The following is a 22,406-nucleotide window of genomic DNA, read 5'->3' on the forward strand; positions in this document are numbered from 1 at the left end:
GCATAATACACCAGAATTCAAATTTTTTAAGTTATAATAACTATTAGCATTAAGATTTCTGTATTTTGTTTTTTATTCATTTTCTGCAGAATTTATAAAGTGCCAACAGTTTGCACGGTGATTTTCATAATATAGGGAGACCGTGCTGTTACAATACAGTTCACAACAAATAGGGTTAGGAGGGTGCTGTTTGTGAGAGCTTACAATTTAAAGTTTATCTTTAGGAGTTTAACATTTAAATCTGACTTTAGTCCAGGAGTTTGACTTCCTGTCTTCTGACTTCCCCCTGACCTGGGCGAATTTCTATCCACCAATGGCCAGCTTTATAAAACAGGAAAAAAATGTTTATTTAAAACAATAAATACTTTTTAAAAATGTTAGTCCTTGCTACCCGAATCCTCACCTAGGCAAGGATGATGTAAGTTGCGTGATCTCACGCTCGCGCAAACACGCCACAGGATCTATAGGACCTTGCAGAGACCCACAGTATTTCTGCACATGTGCAAAATCCTGCTAAAACCCACATGCATGCGCAGAAACCAGCAGGTGTCTGTTGGCCTATGGGACCTGGCAGATACCTGCAGCACCCCTGCACATGGGCGGAGGTTAGTGGGATTTCAAGGATGCGCAGACATGCCTAAAGTTGTTTGTCATGTCCTATAGATCCAACGGTATGTCTGTGCATGTGTAGGATATCTGTCAGAGTCGGTGGTGCAAAAGCAGAGCCACAAAGAAGGACTTTGGACTGGAAAGAGGGAAAACTCTCCACTCTATGGACTAATGAGTATATATTATTTTATTTACATATAGGAATGATTCATTTACATTAAAATATTTTTTTTTACTAGTGAGGGTAGATTTTCTTTTTAACAGCTGTGCTTATCAGTAGCCCCTGACAATATTTTAGAACCACTGCATGTAGTTTAGAGGTTACGGTCTCCAAGAGCTTTCTTGAAGCCTAGAACGTACTGGCTGAATATCGGGTGGTATTTGGCCAGTGTGTACGGCAGCCGGTCAGACAGAAGCCTTCTGTAGAAGATGTGCTGATCGGCATCCAATCAGCGTTCTCAGCCAATAGCTAAGAGTGATGACCGGTGCGTTCTGGCGGGGGAGCATTCCCCCTGTCGGAACACAATAGCACAGCAGAGGAGATCACTGTACTAACAATGCATAATTAGTACAACAGCTCTTCCTAGGCTGTCAGTTCTTTTTCGTTCAGCCCACTGGGTTGAATGAAAAACCTAGTAGTGTGTACTAGGCTACAGTGCCTGATGGAAGTGAGTCTAGGTGATTCAAAGCTGTGGCACTCCATTATTGCCATAATAACACAAATGAAATGCTAAAAGATATAATACAATTCCAGTAAAAATTAACAGGTGCTGACATAGGAGGCCTCTCTGTGTTATAATGCCAAGTAGCTCAAATAACTGAGAAAATTATCTCTTTTTATGGACTATCCCTTTAAATTGCAACTGTGCTTTGCCCATGGCAAAGGGCCATAGGCAAAGCAATAATTTCTCTTTAATGGCAGCCCCTTCCTGCATATACTTGCCTCAGGAAGAAATATAGCTACTTCTGGGTATAGGGGAGCATGTCCGTACTCCTTCTACCTCCCACATGACTTCACTGGCACTTTTTGTTTGGATGCTTAGGCACCAGGGCCATTACATGGGCAGGAAGAGAGGGCCAGATCCACAAAAACCTGGCGTAACTTAAAAAATCCCATTTAAGTTACACTGCCTTAAAGTTTCTACCTAAGTGCCTGATCCACAAAGCACTTATCTAGAAATTTCAGGCTGTGTAACTAAAATTCCGCCGGCGCAAGGCGTTCCTATTCAAATGGGGCGAGTCCCATTTAAATGAGGCGCGCTCCCGCGCAGGCCGTACTGCGCATGCGCGAAGTTACGTTACGCCGAGTTTTGAGGATCGCGACGGCTTAAAAAAGTTGCGTCGGGAAAAAAAAAAAATGACAGCGGCATGCATTCCTGAGGGAGAACTCCATGCCAATTTTCAAAGAAAAAACCGGCATGGGTTCCCCCCCCCAGGAGCATACCAGGCCCTTAGGTCTGGCATGGGTTGTAAGGAGACCCCCCCACGCCGAAAAATTTACGTAGGGGGTCCCCCTACAATCCATACCAGACCCGTATCCAAACCACGCTACCCGGCCGGCCAGGAAAGGAGTGGGGACGAGCGAGCGCCCCCCCCCCCTCCTGAGCCGTGCCAGGCCGCGTGCCCTCAACACAGAAGACCGCGCTGGCTGCCTGTTTGAAATCGAGCTAACACACAAACATAGCAGGCAGCCAGCGCTGAAGAAGAAGGCACCGGAGAGCTGCAGAAGAACCGGGGTTCGCCGAGTCAACAGCGGAAGAGGGGAGAAGATGGAAGAAGCCCCCCGGAGTCCGGAGAAGCCCCCCCCGGAGAGCGGAGAAGACCCCCGGAGAGCGGAAGACCCCCGGAGAGTGGAAGACCCCCGGAGAGCGGAAGAAGAAGCCCCCCCTGCTAATTGAGCTAATAACGAAGACAGGGGGGGCATCCGGAGCAGAATAATAAAATATTTTAAAAAGCCTTGTGTTGTGTGTTTACTAACTAACTTTTTGCCTACAGGTGAATGGATAGGGGTACGATGTACCCCATATCCATTCACTTAGGGTGGGGGGCCGGTATCTGGGGGCCCCCTTATTTGAGGGGACTCCCAGATTCCGATAAGCCTCCGCCCGCAGACCCCGACAACCAATGGCAAGGGTTGTCGGGAAGAGGTCCTGTCCTCATCAACATGGGGACAGGGTGCTCTGGGGTGGGGGGGCCCGCAGTGCGCCCCCCTGCCCCAGAGCACCCAACCCCCCCATGTTGAGGGCATGCGGCCTGGCACGGCTCAGGAGGGGGGGGGGGCGCTCGCTCGTCCCCACTCCCATTCCTGACCGGCCGGGTAGCGTGCTTTGGATACGGGTCTGGTATGGATTGTAGGGGGACCCCCTACGTCGATTTTTCGGCGTAGGGGGGTCCCCTTACAACCAACACCAGACCTAAGGGCCTGGTATGCTCCTGGGGGGGAACCCATGCCGGTTTTGTTTTTACAAATTGCCGTGGAGTTCTCCCTCGGGAAAGCATACCAAATGCCGTCGCTGGAATGGGCTTTTACATGGTGTGACTAGTTTACACTTTGTAGAACCAGCCCTAATTTTACACTTGCAAAATAACACTTACGGCGCAAAAAGGAAGCTGGAAAGCTTTGTGGATCGCCTTAAGTGCTAATTTGCATACTAGAAACGGCATTTCGACTCGAAATGCCCCCAGCGGCGGATGCAGTACTGCATCCTAAGATTCGGCAGTGTAATTCAATTACACATGCCGGATCTTCTGCCTAACTTTGGAAAAAGCCTTTTGAGGATCGTTTCCAAAGTTACACACAGACTGAACAGCAGTTAAGTCGGAGTATCTCTTTTGTGGATCTGGCCCAGAGTGCTTAGTTTTGTGAAACTTGTAACTAATGTGAATTTGGAGCCTACACTTTTAACCTTGTTCATGGCAGTGAAAGATTGAAGGGAATGTTAATTAAAACTGCTTCAGAGCCTGGCTTTAAAGCAAACCTGATGCTTTGCCCTGCATAGCCAAAGCACGTGTTTCTTTTAATGCAAAACCTGGGCTGAGAGAAATGTAAAGGATACTTCCTCTGATCTTTGTATGAAAATACTAGCCATCTGACTGTCATTCTGATCCTTTAACTTTATTACTTTCTTAAGTCACTGACATTAAAAAAATCCTGCTAGAAGTAAATTTAAAACTCCTAAATTGCATACCGTATTTATCGGCGTATAACACGCACTTTTCCCCCCTGAAAATAGAGGGAAAATCACGGGTGTGTGTTATACGCCGATAGTGTACCTTGGACTCGGAGGGGAAGGAGGGGACCAAGCGCCAACGGAATTAACCGAGTCATCATCTCCTGGTTACTCGGCTCTGACGTCACACACACAGTCCCGCCTCCACCACTGGCATTGGACCAGTGTTCTGTCAATCACAGGAGCTGGTCCAATGCCGATGGCGGAGGCAGGACTGTAAATGTGACTGCCGACGTGACTGAGAGCCGAGTGAACAGAAGATGATGGCTGCACTGCACAAGAGATGGTAAGTCTGCAAATGGGCATCAGGCTGCAGATGGGCACATAGGCTGCAGATGGGCACATAGGCTGCAGATGGGCACATAGGAGGCTGCATTGAGGCTGCAGATGGACACAGAACAGGTTGCAGATGAACACAGAACAAGTTGCAGATGGACACAGATCAGGCTGCATTGAGGCTGCAGATGGACACTGACCATTATTTTGCTTCAAAATGGTTTATTTTTTTTCTCCTGAAACTTCCCTCTGAAATTGGGGTGCGTGTTATTCGCTGATAAATACGGTACTTAATGCGGCCAAGTAATGAAGCAACTAGGTTAGTATGATAGCCAGGAAACTTTAAATTTTCATAAGGAAAGGTCAGGAATGGCACGGCACATTTTCACACACAGGTTTGTTGTAATTAGTTCTCTCTCTCAACTACTACTACAAGTGTGAAAAATGGCTGTAAATACGGTCCCCCTAAATACATTGAAGAAAAATAAGAGTAGGTTTCCTGAAAGAATGCCTTTTATTACCATTGTTTACACCAGGGATATGCAATTAGCGGACCTCCATCTGTTGCAGAACTACAAGTCCCATGAAGCATAGCAAGACTCTGACAGCCACAAGCATGACACCCAGGGGCAGAGGCATGATGGGACTTGTAGTTTTGCAACAGCTGGAGGTCCGCTAATTGCATATCACTGGTTTACACTGATAGTATTGTCTTCACATATAAAGCAGAGCTCCACCCAAAAGGGGAAGCTCCGCTTGTCCCACATCCAGGTAAGATCGCCGAATGGCAATCGACAAAATTTTACGGCCACTCCTTCCTTCCCCACACTGCCTTCTGGGAAACACACAGGTCCCAGAAGACAGCGGGACCATTCAGAAAGCGCAGAACGAATCAAGGCTTCATTTCCTGTTTCCCTTTGTGAAGATGCCGGCGCCTGCACCCAAAGCTGATTGATGAATTGGCTAGGCGTGTCAACATTGCGGGATACCTAGACAAGTAAGTGTCCTTATATTAAAAGTCATCAGCTACAGTATTTGTAGCTGTTGACTTTTATTTGTATTTTTTTTACAGGCTGGAGCTCCGCTTTAATCAAGCTATGCAGTTTTCAGAGTTTAAATATTTATGGTTTTAAAGTAGAAAGTCCAAATGACCAGCCTGTACTGTATAGGGTTAGTCCAGGGGTTGCATCCTTCAGTGCTCCTGTGTTCTGTGTGAAGGACACTGTGTCAGTGTGTCTGCCCTCCAGTCAGTATTGGTTGAACTAGGCTAACTAAGGCTGGATTCACACCAATGGCAGTTTTATTGCTTTTTGCATTTTGCAGATTTTCACTACAGTCCATTCCACATGGTTTCCTATGAAACGCGTTCTGTAGTGCAAATCTGCAAAATGCATAGATGTGAATCCAGCCTTAGACTTACACTATTCGATTTTCTGCAGATTTTTGTCTTCAGATTTACCATAACCATATAATATGAGGTCAAACCTTAAAATGGAGTTCCACCCTAAAAATAAAAAATACACAAAAATCCTGCAAAAAAATAGAAAAAAAAATAGAAACTTTTTTTTTTTTTTACTCACCAGAAAAGGCGGTTGCTATGCGGATGTTCCTAATCTACCTCTCCCTAGTCCTCATCAGGTCTTCTTTCTCATCCTACTCTCAGTGTCTTCTTTTTTCATACAAGTACATGGTACAGCAGGTACATATCAGGAATATAAAACATTTTGGGTTTACATATTCTTTAATGATAGGCTGTACGCAGTGGTGTATTTTGGTTTTGTGCTGCCCTAAGCAAAACTAATATCAGCCCCCTCATCCAAATTTGTCTCACCCCTTCCTTCTCATGTGCCTATTCGGTGGTCTCTTGGGGTCTTTGGTTGCTATACAGGCTCTCTGTGGCTGTGCGGGGTTTCTGGTGGCTATGCGGGGTCGCTGGTTGTCTGTGGGGTAGTAACCCCCTGCTAGTCTGCCACAGTGCTCCCACCAACCCCTCCTCTGCTAGCCTGCCACAGTGCTCCCCCCAACTCCCCCCAACCCCTCACTTCCCCCCCGCTAGGAGAAGTTATAGGACTAGGAAGGAGAGAGAGATGAGGGGCATGGAAAAGGAAAGAAATTAATTAAGGGGAAAGATGTGGGGGGGGGCAGAGGGAGCGAGGGTGAGAGAGGCACCACCAGTGTCCACACTCACCTCACACATCAGCCCCCACACTCACCCCATACAACGCCAGTGTCCACAGGCACCTCATACACCCCCCGGTGTCCACACCCACATCACTCTAGAGCAGTGTTTCTCAACTCTAGTCCTCAAGGTGCTCCAACAGGTCATGTTTTCAGGATTTGCCTCAGCTAAACTGGCTGTGGTAATTACTAAAGCAATGAAACTGGTTAAATCACCTGTGCAAAATAATGGGAAGCCTGAAAACATGACCTGTTGGGACGCCTTGAGGACTGTAGTTGAGAAACATTGCTCTAGAGGACAATCATCTGCTGGGTGATGGTGTAGTTGGCCTATAAAAGGTGCATACCAGCCATATTCCATAGCACCCAGCAGATCACCCTGGCATCGCCAAGCAACATCTCTACAGCGGGGTCTGTAGCTGTGAGGTAGTAGGTGCCCAGTATCTGGTCTATGTTCCCCCGCCTTGGCTCTGCTGCACTCCCTTCCAGGTATGGATCGGGAAGCCTGCAGCAAAAGTCTGTGAATCCGCAGGGCAAGCCTCTCCTCCTGCTTCCCCCTCCTCCCTCCTTAAGGCCGTGGCCACAGGTTAGGAAGCAGGATGCAGCTGTGAAAGAGGGGAGAGGGGGAGCTGCAGCTGCGCCCAATCCCAGTTCGAGGCAGGGACAGTGCGGGGAAGGAGGGGAGGGTCTCAGGTGGCACCGGGGATGATTGACAGTTCCACTCAGCCTGCTGTCGGGTAAAGCGCTGAGTCAGCAGTGAACAAGGTTGGGAATGTTGCATGGGTGAACGCCTTGTCTGCCTCATCGTAGATACGCCCATGGCTGTATGCTGAACCTGGGCTGCCTGAATGCAGGAAATATAGTTTTGTTTACACAGAATAGCCTCAGGCGGCCCATATGCTGGAGCCCTTAGCCCGCGTGCAAGAGGCCTCATGACTTGTCCATTGTTCTAGTTTAAGAAAAAGCAGGTTTGAGCTATTAGCAGTATAGTAAAGTTAGATCCTGGAAAACAGAAGTTTTATACGAACTGTGGCACAATATAACAATTTTCATTCTTATGTATTTGACAAAATGATAAGGGTATTCTATGCATGTACAAATCGTATACAAAATATATGCATTCCTATATTAAATCTTCTTGACTATTCTATAAACATAAATACGGTAGTGTCTTCTATTTCCACTGAGTAATATTTTAAAAATGAAGTACTTGGGTGGCCTTAGATTTCACAGAAGTGCCAGGTAGGAGCATGCATTTATTTGTTTTTCATAAATATGCAGACCTTTTCACCTCTGGCGTGTTAAAGTATGCCTGTAATTTTCTGCTGTAATTCACATGCTGACAGAAATCTTTTTATCTTTCATAGTTTGAAGATACACTTGTTTAATGCAATTAAAATACTTAAAACTATGTTTCTGTGCTAGCTCTTGCTCAAACACATTAATACATACTATGTCCATGGAGTTTAGACTATTTTTAATAAGTAGGGAAGTGTTTAAACCTCTGTCAGATTTTATTTAAAGTGGATGTAAACCCACTCTCATCCTTTCTAAACTACTGCCATAGTGCTGATCTATAAGGATATAGATGTCTTCTGCATGTATCCTTACCTGTCAAATTTCTCCCCTCTGTCTGTTATAAGAACTGAAAAACTGCAGATTCTGTGGGTGGATCTGTTCTCTGGAGCTCTGTGGGTGGAGTTGTGATGTCAGTAAACTCCCCACCCACCTCTACACTCCCCTTACTCTGCTATGATCACTAACATCCATTTAAAATCCAGAAAAGTAACCACATGACTTCAGAAAAGGAGTGGGGGTGGGAATTAAAAAATAATGCCTGTCTGAAGCTAGTGCATGAGATATGTAAATAACCTGTCACTCACAGCAAGGGGGCGGAACGGACTAAGGTTTTTCTGTGCAAGTCCGTTTTATCTCACTGAACAATAAAAGAGGAATGCTCAGAGCTGGATTAACTCTGTGTGGCAAGACTGGGCACACATGATAGGAAATCGTATACTCTACATTGTGACAGCAAAAAAATAACAATTTCGGGTTTACATCCACTTTAACTATCCATGCCCTCACTTGGGAAATTCACCTTCTCTGTTTGTTCTTGTGACCCTTATCACTGACATAGAAATCCTTCATTTTATGGATATCATTAGAACAGGAGTAGAAGGGGAATCTCCCTATAGACGCATCTGTTTTGGTGATAACTATCTGAGAGGGGCTTTCCACTCACTTTGGACAGATTTCCTCCTACTTCCTATTGTGTCTTCAGGACAATAAAGGGAAGTATCCCAAATGGGACACAGACATAAAAAAAGCTTTGATTTTAGATAAAGCTTAACCTTTTTTTTTTTACGATTTTGACCTATTTGCCACTCTTTTCTTTTACGGGTTTTATGTAAAAAGGAGCTCATGTTCTCTACCTCCTGAGTAAAGCAGTTTTGTTTTATACACTGGATATATTTGTTTTTTCTCCTAATGCTTTAAACTAAGAGGATTGCTTTGTCTAGCTAGTAATATTTTGATGGATTCATTATAATAAAAGCTCAAACTCAAGCCCAAAGGTCTCAATGAAACTACCCAGTGAACATCAGAAAGATTAGACCTCCTCCAGTGGAACAGGAGACCAGGTACCACATAGCATCTATAGAAATGTTTTTCATTTAAGTTTAAAAAAAAAACGCACTTCTGGGTTCATTCACATGGGTGCAGAGGGTGGTACAGTGCGCAAAAGCCATTTGTTTGTGCTGTGTGTAGGTTGCCTATGATAGCAATGGAGACCCAGCGGTAGCACAGACTCACCTAAACATTTGAGTTTGACAGACATACAAACATGGGTGTACAGCTCCGAATGCACAACTTGTCTGCATTTAGGGCAGCGATCCCATCCGTAAAACACTTGTCACATTCCGATGTGTGGGTGAATCCCTAAAGCTAATTCATCTTCATTGACTAACATAGGCTGCATGCAACTTAACACTGCTCCAAATGCATAAAGGAACGGCTTTTGGATGCTGTATGGATCTCTGCGGCCCTGTGAATGAGCTCTTGAAGTATGGAAATGGAAATTAGTCTGGACTACTAGAATGGACTTTTGGCGGTACAAGTAATAAATGTAAAAAATCTATAAATATTTATTCATAAAAAAGGATATATGAAGAAAGATATACATAACTTTATGAAAACAATACATTATCAGCATATTATCTCAGTACATATTATAAAGAATATTACAAAAAAGCTTAAACTTATGCAGATATACTCATGACATGAGAACATAAAGCACGAGGGAGTATATGTAAACTTTTAATCCTTGAAACTGAGTTTGATATGCGGAATGGTAAGTCTTGCTTTTACTCTCGACATGTTTCGCGTACAGGACGCTTCATCAGGAGCATAGGGGTCTAATAATAAACATATATGACACGAACAGAAAACATCAAAGGATGTCAATTAGTTAAACAATTTTATACATAAAATGCAGAACCATATAAAAAGAAAATGAACACTATTAAAAACTGCCAGTCATTATTGCCAGTGCATTACAATAGGGTGTCCCGCCTCCCATATTAGCCCTCAAAAAAGAGAGACCAAAATCTACCCACCAATTCAATAGTCCTCAAAAGAGAGAGACAAAATCCACCCACCAAATCAGTAGCCCTTAAAGTGGATGTAAACCCAAACATTTTTTTTTTTGTTTTTGATGTCACAATGTAGAGAATAATATGTCCTATCATCTGTGTCCAGTCTTGCCACACAGAGTTAATCCAGCGCTGAGCAATCCTCTTTTAATGTTCAGTGAAAATTAACAGAATTCCAGATAAAAACTTGCCAAATTATAAAGTCCGTTTCTCTGTTCTTGCTTTGTGTTACAGGTTATTTACATATCTAGAGCTTGGACATGTTTATCATACGTTATGTTATGTTTATCATACGTTATGTTATGTTTATCATAATATGAGGTGATCCAAAGTTCATTGTATATTACCAGGATATGTAAATAACCTGTAACACAAAGCAAGAACAGAGAAACGGACTTTATAATTTGGCAAGTTTTTATCTGGAATTCTGTTAATTTTCACTGAACATTAAAAGAGGATTGCTCAGCGCTGGATTAACTCTGTGTGGCAAGACTGGGCACAGATTATAGGGAATCTTATACTCTACATTGTGACATCAAAAAAATAAATAAAAAATGTTGGGTTTACATCCACTTTAAGTAGATATGAAAGAACCAAAAATCAAAAAACAGGGAATAAGGGTTAAAGGTAATCTGTAATTACACTAGAGAACCTGAATGGAGCATAGCTGGTCCACCCAGGGAATAGCGAAAGAGTGAGCAGTTCAATAGATAAAAACCAATAATAAGGTAGGGTTTTCACTTACAGGTTTAACAGGTCTCCGCAAAGGTATGTGGATCAGACCATTAATAATAAAGTATGGTATATACAGCACTGTTACCTGAACAGCCTTTTGGGCATGTATTAGGTCCTTTAAAACAGCTCTTGAAGTAGATTTGTAATTCCTGAGTGTTTTCAACAGAAATGTTTCAATTTCTCTGTACGTTCAAAAATGTTTTTTTTTTTTTAATTAGGTAAAGTCAAATTTAAACGCTTCCCATCTCACTGCAGTGTTCTTTTTAATATATATATATTTTTAAATCACAGACTGCACTGAAAACCAAATGAAAAATAAATAAAGGTGGCAAAATCTCTCGAAGATCTCGTTTACATGTGCTTTTTCCATTTAACAGATGGTGAGCGATGTATTACCTCCTCGCCACCTACTTTAACTCCTTGAACCCTGCACTAGTGCACTACAACTGCATTTATTGCACTCATTTCCATTCTCTCTAAAGTGACAGAGGGTATAATACCTGCCATGGAGCAAAGCATTGCTTCCGCAGCATGTTTTTACCACCCCCCCCCTCCCCAACCTCACATGTGAATGAGCCCTAAAAGCTATATTCCTTTTTTTCATCTTTACTGTAAGTTAAGAGTAATAAAGTTTTATTCTACTAGTTCAAATTCCTTAATTTGAGAGTTCCCCTATACAATCTGTATAATATTTAACTGTATTGTTTGTACTTTTTTGTAGATTGCAATGATCAAAGTGGTGGCTCCTAGAATGGCTTGTCAGGTGCTAGATCGTGCAATTCAAGTCTTTGGAGGAGCTGGAGTTTCTCAGGATTTCCCTCTGGCTTTCATGTGAGTTTGTCTGTGTGGTTACAGTGGCTTGTTAAAATTGATAAAAACATGTAAGGTTTACCAAAAGCCTCTTTCCATATGATTAATATTCCTATCCATAATGCAGAGACAATAGTATGGAAGCTAAATCATTAAGGGTTGTACCGATAGTAAGCACTTGCGCGAGTATCGGTACTTGTATTGCACCGATACCTGAAAAAAAAGCTGGTAATTATCGGTTGTTAACCACTTCAATACCAGGCACTTACGCCCCTTCCTGCCCAAGCCAATTTTCAGCTTTCTGCGCTGTTGCTGTTTAAATGACAATTTCGCGGTCATGCTACACTGTACCCAAACAGAATTTTTATAATTTTGTTCCCACAAATAGAGCTTTCTTTTGGTGGTATTTGATCGCATCTGGGGTTTTAATTTTTTTGCTATACAAATAAAAAAAGACCGAAAATCTTGAAAAAAAATAAAGTTTTTCTTTTTTTTCCTGTTATAAAATTTTGTAAATAAGTACGTTTTCTCCTTCAGTGATGGGCACTGATAAGGCGGCACTGACGGGCACTGATAAGGCAGCACTGATGAGGCGGCGCCAATGAGGTGGCACTGACAGGCACTGATGGGCACTGGTAGGCGACACTGTTGGGTAGCACTGATGGGCATTGATAGGTGGCGGTGATTGGCACTCATAGGTGACACTGATGGGCACTGAAAGGCTGCAATGGTGGGTACTTATGGGTGGCATTGATAGGTGTCACTGCTGGGCACTGATAGGCGGCACTAATTGGCATCGATACATGGCACTAATGGGTACTGACATGCGGCACTGATATTCAGCACTAATGGGTATCCCTGCTGGCACTGGCAGGGATTCTGAATGGGCACTGGTTGGCAGCTGCCTGGGCATTGATTGGCAGCTGCCTTGGCACCGATTGGCATTCCCAGGTGATTTTGAATGGGCACTGTTTGGCAGCTGCCTGGGCATTGATTGGCAGCTGCCTTGGCACCGATTGGCATTCCCAGGTGGTCTAGGGGGCATACCTGGTGGTCCAATGTGGATGCCCATCCCTGGTGGTCCTGGGCGGCATGCTAGTGGTCCTGTGCAGTGATCTGAGGGTGGGCTGTGCTGATAAACTATCAGCACAAACCCCTCCTGTCAGGAGAGCAGCCGATCGGCTCTCCTCTACTCGCTTTTCCTGTTTACATTGTGATCAGCCGTGATTAGATCACGGCTGATCATGTGGTAAAGATTCTCCGCCAGAGGCTCTTTACCGAGATCAGTGTAGCAGACTGACACACCGCATCACCGATTGCCGCGATGCGCGCCCCTCCGTGGCTCGGCTGCGCGAAACCACATAATATAACGTGATTCCGCATTCAGCCCACCCCCACTTAATTTAGAACACACCTAGGGAACATAATTAACCCCTTTCTTGCCCCCTAGTGTTAATTTTTATAGCACTGATCGCTATAAAAAGTCCAATGGTCCCAAAAATGTGTCCGAAGTGTCCGCCATAAGGTCGCAATACCGATAAAATCGCAGATCGCCGCCATTACTAGTGAAAAAAAAAATATATTAATAAAAATGCCATACAACTACCCCCTATTTTGTAGACGCTATAACTTCAATCAATATAACCAATCAATATACGCTTATTGCGATTTTTTTTTTATGAAAAATATGTAGAAGAATACGTATCGGCCTAAACTGAGGAAAAAAAGTATTTTTATACATTTTTGAGGGATATTTATTACAGCAAAAAGTAAAAAAGATTATTTTTTTTTTCAAAATTGTTGCTCTATTTTCGTTTATAGCACAAAAAATAAAAACTGCAGAGGTGATCAAATACCACCAAAAGAAAGCTCTGTTTGTGGGGAAAAAATGACGCCAATTTGATTTGGGAGCCACGTCGCACGACCGCGCAATTGTCAGTTAAAGCGACACAGTGCCAAATCGCAACAAGTGGCCCGGTCATTGACCAGCAAAATGGTCCGGGGCTGAAGTGGTTAAACTCCTGTATGATTGTTCTGCTCTAGATAGATTTGGGAAGAGAAAATACTTCTGCCAAGTTTTTATTGCTCTCTGTGGTCTTTTTGGTAGAGTCTCCTTCACTTTCTAAAATATGGGAAACAGGTGTTGAGGGGACAAGACGATAAAGACAGTAATAATAACCTGACAGAGATTTTAACTCTTCTCTGGTTTTTAAAACAAGACTTTTTTGTTGTAGTCGTTATTCCAGCTGGTAAAATTTACCATTGCTTCCTGTTTAGACAGGAAGCAAGGGAGAATTGTCTCATGAGGACACAGATCTCAAATAACAGCAGATACAACGTGCTTTGAATCCCCAGAGAAAAAAGTGATATCGAGAAAAAAACTGTATAGAAAAAAAAACGAGGTTCCAACGTTTTTTGGCAATGTGCGAAAAGAAGACTAGACTGAAACACAAAGAAAAAGAGTTATAAAGGAAAAGAAAAACAACTTACCTGAAGTTAATTCCTCTATGGACAGAGGAGTCCTGCCACTTAACCCGTGTTCATTATCAGTGACCTTTGAGCATGTACTGAACCTTCAGTAATCCTGGCAATAAGTCCATAGATAATGTGGGCATTGCCCCAGTTTTACCAGAAACTTATACCATACATTCTTAACCAATCAAAGCTGATACAAACAAGGTTCTTAAAGCGGAGTTCCACCCTAAAAATGTACTTTCTATTAACAGCTTGCCTTTAATGTAAAAAAAATATGTAAAAAAAATGTTTTTTACTCACTTCTATCTGGCTGTTACTAGGCAGATTTCGTAATCTGCCTAGTTCCAGGTCCTAGGTGGTTTAACTTCCTGTCCTAAGACCCCATTGCCTCCTAGGAAATGATGACACTCATTTCCCAGGAGTCTCTGGGCATTACTGTGCCTAAAAATCACCCAGCATGCACCTCTCTCTGAAAACCAGGAAGAAAAAGGAACTGGGCTTTACATGACCACATGACCACATATGATGGATACGGCCACAACATGAGCTGGAGGATATAAGGCAAGTGTTTGCAATGATTTCTGGAACGATTGGGGAGCTATTAATATGTTTTAGGGACTATTTAATGTGATTAATTTTAGCTTACAAAAAAAAAAATTTATGCCCGGAACCCGGCTTTAACTAACTATGTCTGGTAAAGAAAGCTGGTTGTCTAACGTATACAGCTTGAGCAGTGCATGACAGGGTAAAAAGATAACTTACAGTTGTGCTCATAAGTTTACATACCCTGGCAGAATTTATGATTTCTTGGCCTTTTTTCAGAGAATATGAATGATAGCATACAAACTTCTTTCACTCATGGTTGGTGTTTGGATGAAGCCATTTATTATCAATCAACTGTGTTTACTCTTTTTTAAATCATATCATAATGACAACAGAAACTACCCAAATGACCCTGATCAAAAGTTTACATACCCTGGTGGTTTTGGCCTGATAACATGCTCACAATTTGACACAAAGGGGTTGGGATGGCTATTAAAGGTAACCATCCTCACCTGTGATCTGTTTGTGTGTAATTAGTGTGTGTGTGTATAAAAGCTCAATGAGTTTCTGGACTCCTGGCAGACCCTTGCATCTTTCATCCAATGCTACACTGAAGTTTCTGGATTCTAAATCATGGGGAAAGCAAAAGATTTGTCAAAGGATCTGAGGGAAAAAGTAGTTGAACTGTATAAAACAGGAAAGGGATATACAGTAAAACCTTGTATTGCAAGCATAATTTGTTCCAGAAACATGCTTGTAATCCAAAGCACTTGTATATCAAAGCGAATTTCCCCATAAGAAATAAGGGAAACTCAAATGATTTGTTCCACAACCATTTATTCATAAGTTCCTCAGTTTATAGTCAATATAAAAAGATTATAGCAATGTGATAGGTTGTGTAACCATAAAATGTCCATCTACAAATGCCAGCCTCCACAAGGGGATTAGAAGCAAAATCCAGCAGGAGCTACAGAGTATAAAAGAGAAGAGAAGCGCCTATGAGTGTACTAATATGGTTACATTTAATGAAGGTACAACATTTAGCAACTCACATGGTTGATGATTAAAAGAGGCACATCTAAGTATGCAGGCATCTGGAGTAAAGCTGTCCACATCCCCCCAGCTCTCACCGCTGTCAGTCTGCAATTGTGACCAGGAAGACTTCCCTGCAGTAGAGCGATCTGAAAGCATGGCTTGAACCAAACATGGATCGCAGTGTGGAAGGGACAACGTCAATGGCGGTGTAGAGGATGGTCTATGTGGACAGCTTTACCCCGATCCTCAGATGCCTCCATACTTAGATGTGCCCGTTTTAATCATCAACTATGTGAGTTGCTAAATTTTGTACCTTCATTAAATGTAACCATATTGCTCAACTTAGGCCCCGTACACATGACGGTCGTGTGTAGGCCCGAGCGGACAATTTTCGGCGGATAAATATCCAGCCGACGGATTCCCAGCGGATAAAAATTTTGTAGCATGCTACAAAATCTATCCGCTGGAATCCAGTCCAGCGGACTGATCCGGTCGTCTGTACAGACTCACCGGATCAGTCCGTCCGCTCCCATCCCTCGCATGCGTCGTAATTAATCGACGCATGCGTGGAAGTATTTACCTTCCAGCGTCGCGCATGTTGCCGCATCATCGTCACGGCAACGGCGCAACACGTGACCGCGGATGTTTTCCGCGCGGATTTTGATCCGATGGTGTGTACAAGCCATCGGATAAAAATCCGGAGGAGGAATGTCCGCTGAAAACGGTCCGGCGGACCGTTTCCAGCGGATAACCCCTCGTCTGTACGAGGCCTTAGAGGTGCCTCTATTCTCTTTTATACTCAGTTATGACATTACAATACTTGTATATCAAGACATTGCTTGTATATCAAGTCAAAATGTATTTGAAAATTTAGCTTGTCTTGCAAAACATTCTCAAACCAAGTTACTCTCAAACCAAAGTTTTACTGTAAAAAGATATTAAAGGAATTGAGAATGCCAATCAGCAGTGTTCAAACTAGGGTTGTCCCGATACCGATACTAGTATCGGTATCGGGACCGATACCGAGTATTTGCGGGAGTACTTGTACTCCCGCAAATACCGCCGATGCCTAAATAGAATATTCAGACCCCCCACCCCGCCGCCGCTACACCGCATCCCGCCGTTGCTTGGTTAATACGAGCGGGGAATATCACAGCTTTCATTTGAATAGCTGTAGTGTTACCCGCCGCGCATAGACACTCCCCCTTGCTCTGGTGATTTGTCCAATCCCGAGCAAGGGGGAGTGTCTATATGCAGCGCGGCGGTAACATTACAGCTATTCAAATGAAAGCTGTGATATTCCCCGCTCGTATTAACTAAGCGGTGCTGCAGCATGCAGGTAAGGGGGGGAGATGGCTGCATATATGGGGGGGGCATGGCTGCTTATAAGGGGGAGATGGCTGCATATATGGGGGGACATGGCTGCTTATAAGGGGGACATGGCTGCTTATAAGGGGGACATGGCTGCTTATAAGGGGGACGTGGCTGCTTATAAGTGGGACATGGCTGCTTATAAGGGGGACATGGCTGCTTATAAGGGGGGACATGGCTGCTTATAAGGGGGGACATGGCTGCTTATAAAGGGGGACATGGCTGCTTATAAGGGGGGGACATGGTTGCTTATAAAGGGGGACATGGTTGCTTATAAAGGGGGACATGGTTGCTTATAAAGGGGGACATGGCTGCTTATAAGGGGGACATGGCTGCTTATAAGGGGGACATGGCTGCTTATAGGGGGGACATGGCTGCTTATAGGGGGGACATGGCTGCTTATAAGGGGGGACATGGCTGCTTATAAGGGGGACATGGCTGCTTATAAGGGGGACATGGCTGCTTATAAGGGGGACATGGCGGCATCTGTGGGTGGACATGGCGGCATCTGTGGGGGGACATGGCTGCATCTGTGGGGGGACATGGCTGCATTTGTGGGGGACATGGCGGCATTTGTGGGGGGACATGGCTGCATTTGGGGACACATTTAAAATAAAGTATCGGTATTCGGTATCGGCGAGTACTTGAAAAAAAGTATCGGTACTTGTACTCGGTCCTAAAAAAGTGGTATCGGGACAACCCTAGTTCAAACTCTAATCAAGAAGTGGAAAATGAGGGGTTCTGTTGAAACCAAACCATGGTCCTGAAGACCAACTAAAATTTCAGCCACAACTGCCAGGAAAATTGTTCGGGATGCAAAGAAAAACCTACAAATAACTTCAGGTGAAATACAGGACTCTCTGAAAACATGTGGTGTGCACAATAAGGAGGCACTTGAAGAAAGATGGGCTGCATGGTCTAGTTGCCAGAAGAAAGCCATTACTATGCAAATGCCACAAAGTATCCTGCTTACAATACGCCAAACAGCACAGAGACAAGCCTCAAACCTTCTGGCACAAAGTCATTTGGAGCGATGAGACCAACATTGAGCTTTTTGGCCACAACCATAAACTCTACATTTGGAGAGGAGTCAACAAGGCCTATGATGAAAAGTACACTATTCCTACTGTGAAACACAGAGGTAGATCACTGATGTTTTTGGGATGAGTAAGCTACAAAGGCACATAAAATTTGGTCAAAATTGATGGCAAGATGAATGCAGTATGTTATCAAAAAATACTGGAGGAACATTTGCATTCATCAGCCAGGAAGCTGCTCATGGGACGTACTTGGACATTCCAACATGACAATGATCTTAAACACAAGGCCAAGTTGACCTGTCCTTGGCTACAGCAGAATAGTGTAGTGAAGATTCTGGAGTGGCCATCTCAGTCTCCTGACCTCAAAATCATTGAGCCACTCTGGGAAAATCTCAAATGTGCAGTTCATGCAAGACAGCCCCAGAATTTCCAGGACCTGGATGCTTTTTGCCAAGAGGAATGATCAGCTTTACCGTCTGAGAAGATAAAGAGCCTCATCCACAAATACCACAAAAGACTTCAAGCTGTCATTGATGTTGAATAGGGCAATACACAGTATTAAGAACTGGGGTATGTAAACTTTTGATCAGGGTCATTTGGGTAGTTTATTTTGCCATTATGATTTAAAAAGAGTAAACACAGTTGATTGATAATAAATGGCTTCAGCCAAACACTAACCATGAGTGAAAGAAAAGTTTTTGTGTTATCATTCATATTCTCTGAAAAATGGCCAAGAAATCATAAATTCTGCCAGGGTATGTAAACTTATGAGCACACCTGTATATTGTGTGACCATTGCATGGCAAGGCATTCTCTAAAAGTGTGCCCTTAATATGCTTTAATCGGTGTGTCAAAATAGACTTTAACACTATTCTCCTGGATCAACTAGCAAAATGGCTTCTTGTGAAGCATTAAATCAGTTCACTTTCAAAACATTGGATGAAGCAAAGAAATGTTGTCTGATGTCCATTATATACCAGAGCTGCATTTAAGCCCATGTCCAGCAGGCTATATAATGGTATTTGAATGATGGATGTAGGATACATTGACATTTTGGTCCACGTCCAGCACTGCTCAGGTGTTATTAATGGTAACTGAAACACAATGTTGGAGAAGGATCTGGGGATTTTGGTAGATCATAAGCTCAGTAATAGCATGCAATGCCAAGCTTTGGTTTCCAAAGTGAGCAAAGTCCTTTCTTGTATCCAGAGAGGGATATAATTTTCCCCTGTACAAATTAGTAAGACGTCATCTGGAATATGCAGTTCAGTTTTGGGCACCAGTTCTCAAAAAGGATATCAGGGAACTGGAGAAAGTGCAGAGAAGGGCAACCAAACTGATAAGAGGCACGGAGGAGCTCAGCTATGAGGAAAGACTAGAGGAGCTGAATATATTCCCTCTTGAGAAGAGAAGATTAAGGGAGGATATAATCAGCATGTACAAATACATAAGTGGTCCATATAGTGAACTTGGTGTTGAGTTATTCTCTTTAACCACTTCAATACTGGGCACTTTCACCCCCTTCCTGCCCAAGCCATTTTTCAGCTTTCAGCGCTGCCACAATTTGAATGACAATTGCGCGGTCATGCAACACTTTACCCAAATGAAATTTTAAAAAATAAATTCCCCACAAATAGAGCTTTCTTTTGGTGGTATTTGATCACCTCAGCCGTTTTTATTTTTTTTTCGCTATAAAACAAAAGAAGAGCGACAATTTGAAAACAAAAGCAATATTTTAAACTTTTTGCTATAATAAATATCCCCAAAAATATATAAAATAAAAAAAATTAACTCAGTTTTGGCCGATACGTATTCTTCTACATATTTTTTGTAAAAAAAATCGCAATAAGCGTATATTAATTGGTTTGCGCAAAAGTTATAGCAGCTACAAAATAGGGGATAGATTTATAGCAATTATTATTTTTTTTACTAGTAATGGCGGCGATCAGTGATTTTTATCGTGACTGCGATATTGCGGGCGGACACATCGGACACTTTTGACACTATTTTGGGACCATTTACATTTATACAGCGAACAGTGCTATAAATATGCACTGATTACTGTGTAAATGCGACTGGCAGGGAAGGGGTTAACACTAGGGGCCGATCAAGGGGTTTAAATTTGAATCTAAAGAGTGATTCTAACTTTAGGGGGAGGGGAACTGACTGGGGGAGAGGGACCGATCTGTGTCCCTATGTACAAGGGACACAGCAATCGGTTCTCCTCCCTGACAGGACGTGGATCTCTGTGTTTGCACACAGAGACCCACGGTCCTGCTCAGTTACTGGGCAATGCGGGTGCCCGGCCACGCATCGGGTTCCCAGAAATGCGGCGGGTGCTGTCGCGGCCTCCTAGTGGCTCAGCAAGGCGAAGACGTCATGTGACGTCCTCCCAGAACGAGAGGATTATCGTGGGCACACCGTCAATTGGGCGCGGCCGGTAGTAAAGCGGTTAAGGTCATCACAAAGGACAAGGGGGAACTTTTTGCGTCTAGAGGAAAAAAAGATTTCATCTCCAAATGCGGAAAGGTTTCTTCACAGTAAGAGCTGTGAAGATGTGGCATAGGCTCCTTCAGAGGTGGTTCTGGCAAGCTTAGTAGATTGCTTTATAAAAGTCCTGGATTCTTTCCTAAATGTACATAATATTACTGGGTACTAACTTTTGTAGGTAAAGTTGATCCAGGGAAAATCTGATTGCCTCTCGGGGGATCGGGAAGGATTTTTTTTTTCCTCTGCTGTAGAAATTGGAGCATGCTTTGCTGGGGGTTTTTCGCCTTCCTCTGGATCATCTGTGCATATAGGATTGTGTATATGGGATTGTATTTTTTCCTTTTTTTTTTTGGTTGAACTAGATAGACTTGTGTCTTTTTTCAACCTAACTATGTAATTATGTAACTGATGATTGTGTATTATAGGGTTGAAGTATTCCAAAGTCTCTGTCTCTTTCAGGTATGCAGCAGCTCGAACTCTCCGTATTGCAGATGGCCCCGATGAAGTTCATCTCTCAGCAATAGCGAAAATGGAGCTTATGGAACAAGCAAAACTATTTTCCAGAATGTAGATCTCTCAAATTAGCCTTATCCACCTGCCTTAATCTTTTCAACAAAATTACTGAGCCATGCAAAGTAATCAAACCTAGCTAATAATTTCTACTATTTTATGTGTATGACAATGAACTTGTTTGCTGAAATACTCCTGGTTTTTTCATACGGTCTAATATTTTTGTAGGAGGATACTTATAACCTTATCAGCACAATTACTTGGCAGCAATGTGGCGTATCTTCCAGTATTTGTATAACCACATAAACTATTTGCTTGTTTGGAAGCAATAACAGATTCCATCAAGCTTATTGAACTGGAAGATAAACACAGAAATACATAGCAGCCAATCAACAATATTTTTCCACTGATGTAAGTAAGATGTAAAATAACGATTAATGATATTTTCTTACATACTTGTTTAAGGGTTCATATACACAGACTATTTTAGGCATTTGGAAAAAATGTCACTGGTGCTTGTGCTGGTAAATGCTGATGCAAAAGAAGCATTGTCATTTACAAGAGTACGGCCATTCACTTAAATGGCAGGCTGTATGTGGCACATACCTATCCTCTGGTGCAGGAAAGTGCTGGGAGTTTTACACTAGATATGAAAAAATGCCTAAAATCATCCATGTGCAGGAACCCTAACTGTAATTAATCCTTACTTATTGTTATTTGATTCATATTCACGTCATTAAATAATCAATGAAGCTTTGTCTAGCAAGCAAGTAATTGTAAATAAATTTGACCTGCTAAGGTGTCATGGACTACATTTGTTGCATAATCTGTAGATATAATGGAAGTGCAGTTAAAATGGGGGAGCATTCAGTGCCTGTGTTGTTTTATCATTCTTCCAGCTCACACTGTTTATGCCCCCCTCCTACCCATTTCTCTATGAGGAAAACCGTTGAAATGAATGGCTTAATGTAGCCTGGACATTTCATTCACCATTCAAGGTGATGCAGTACCATGATATTCCAGGAGAATGTGTACGTTTTCCGAGTGTATTCTTTTAGACTTAATGGTTGTGGAGCACTCTGCAGATGTTTAGAATAGCTGCTATGTACCCTTTTCACATCTAAAGTATGTAAACTCAGTCTTCACAATTTCCTAGTTGCCGTATTGTTCTACTATGTTTTTCAGTATGTGAGAAAGGAGCATGGTGATGAATAGAAACATTTCCGTTGCCAGTTTTTTGATGATCAAGGTATTTGTGCATAATACAATACATCTAATGAAAAAAAAAAGATGTTTAGAGATTAGCTATTTGGGACGTTGCAGATAACTGAGATCATTAAGAGGCAATAAATGAAAGACAACTTTTCATAGCAATGTCAGGAATAATGGTATACATGATGGTACACAAATGTATTTGAGGTTCTTTTTCCCTTTATTAGGAAATCCCACATTAC

General features: G+C 42.7%; 1 protein-coding gene across 1 annotated transcript in view; it reads left to right on the top strand.

The window, feature by feature from the left end:
• Positions 1-21,766, top strand: part of ACAD11 (acyl-CoA dehydrogenase family member 11) — a 164,296-nt gene extending 142,530 nt beyond the window's left edge. Inside the window, exons 19-20 of the mRNA XM_040353109.1 lie at positions 11,400-11,509; positions 20,902-21,766. Coding sequence (XP_040209043.1) covers positions 11,400-11,509; positions 20,902-21,013 — 222 coding nt within the window. The 3' untranslated portion in view covers positions 21,014-21,766. The remainder of the gene's footprint in view (positions 1-11,399; positions 11,510-20,901) is intronic.
• Positions 21,767-22,406: the final 640 nt, after the last annotated feature.

The sequence above is a fragment of the Rana temporaria genome, chromosome 5, assembly GCF_905171775.1.
Source record: "Rana temporaria chromosome 5, aRanTem1.1, whole genome shotgun sequence".
Lineage (NCBI taxonomy): Eukaryota > Metazoa > Chordata > Amphibia > Anura > Ranidae > Rana > Rana temporaria.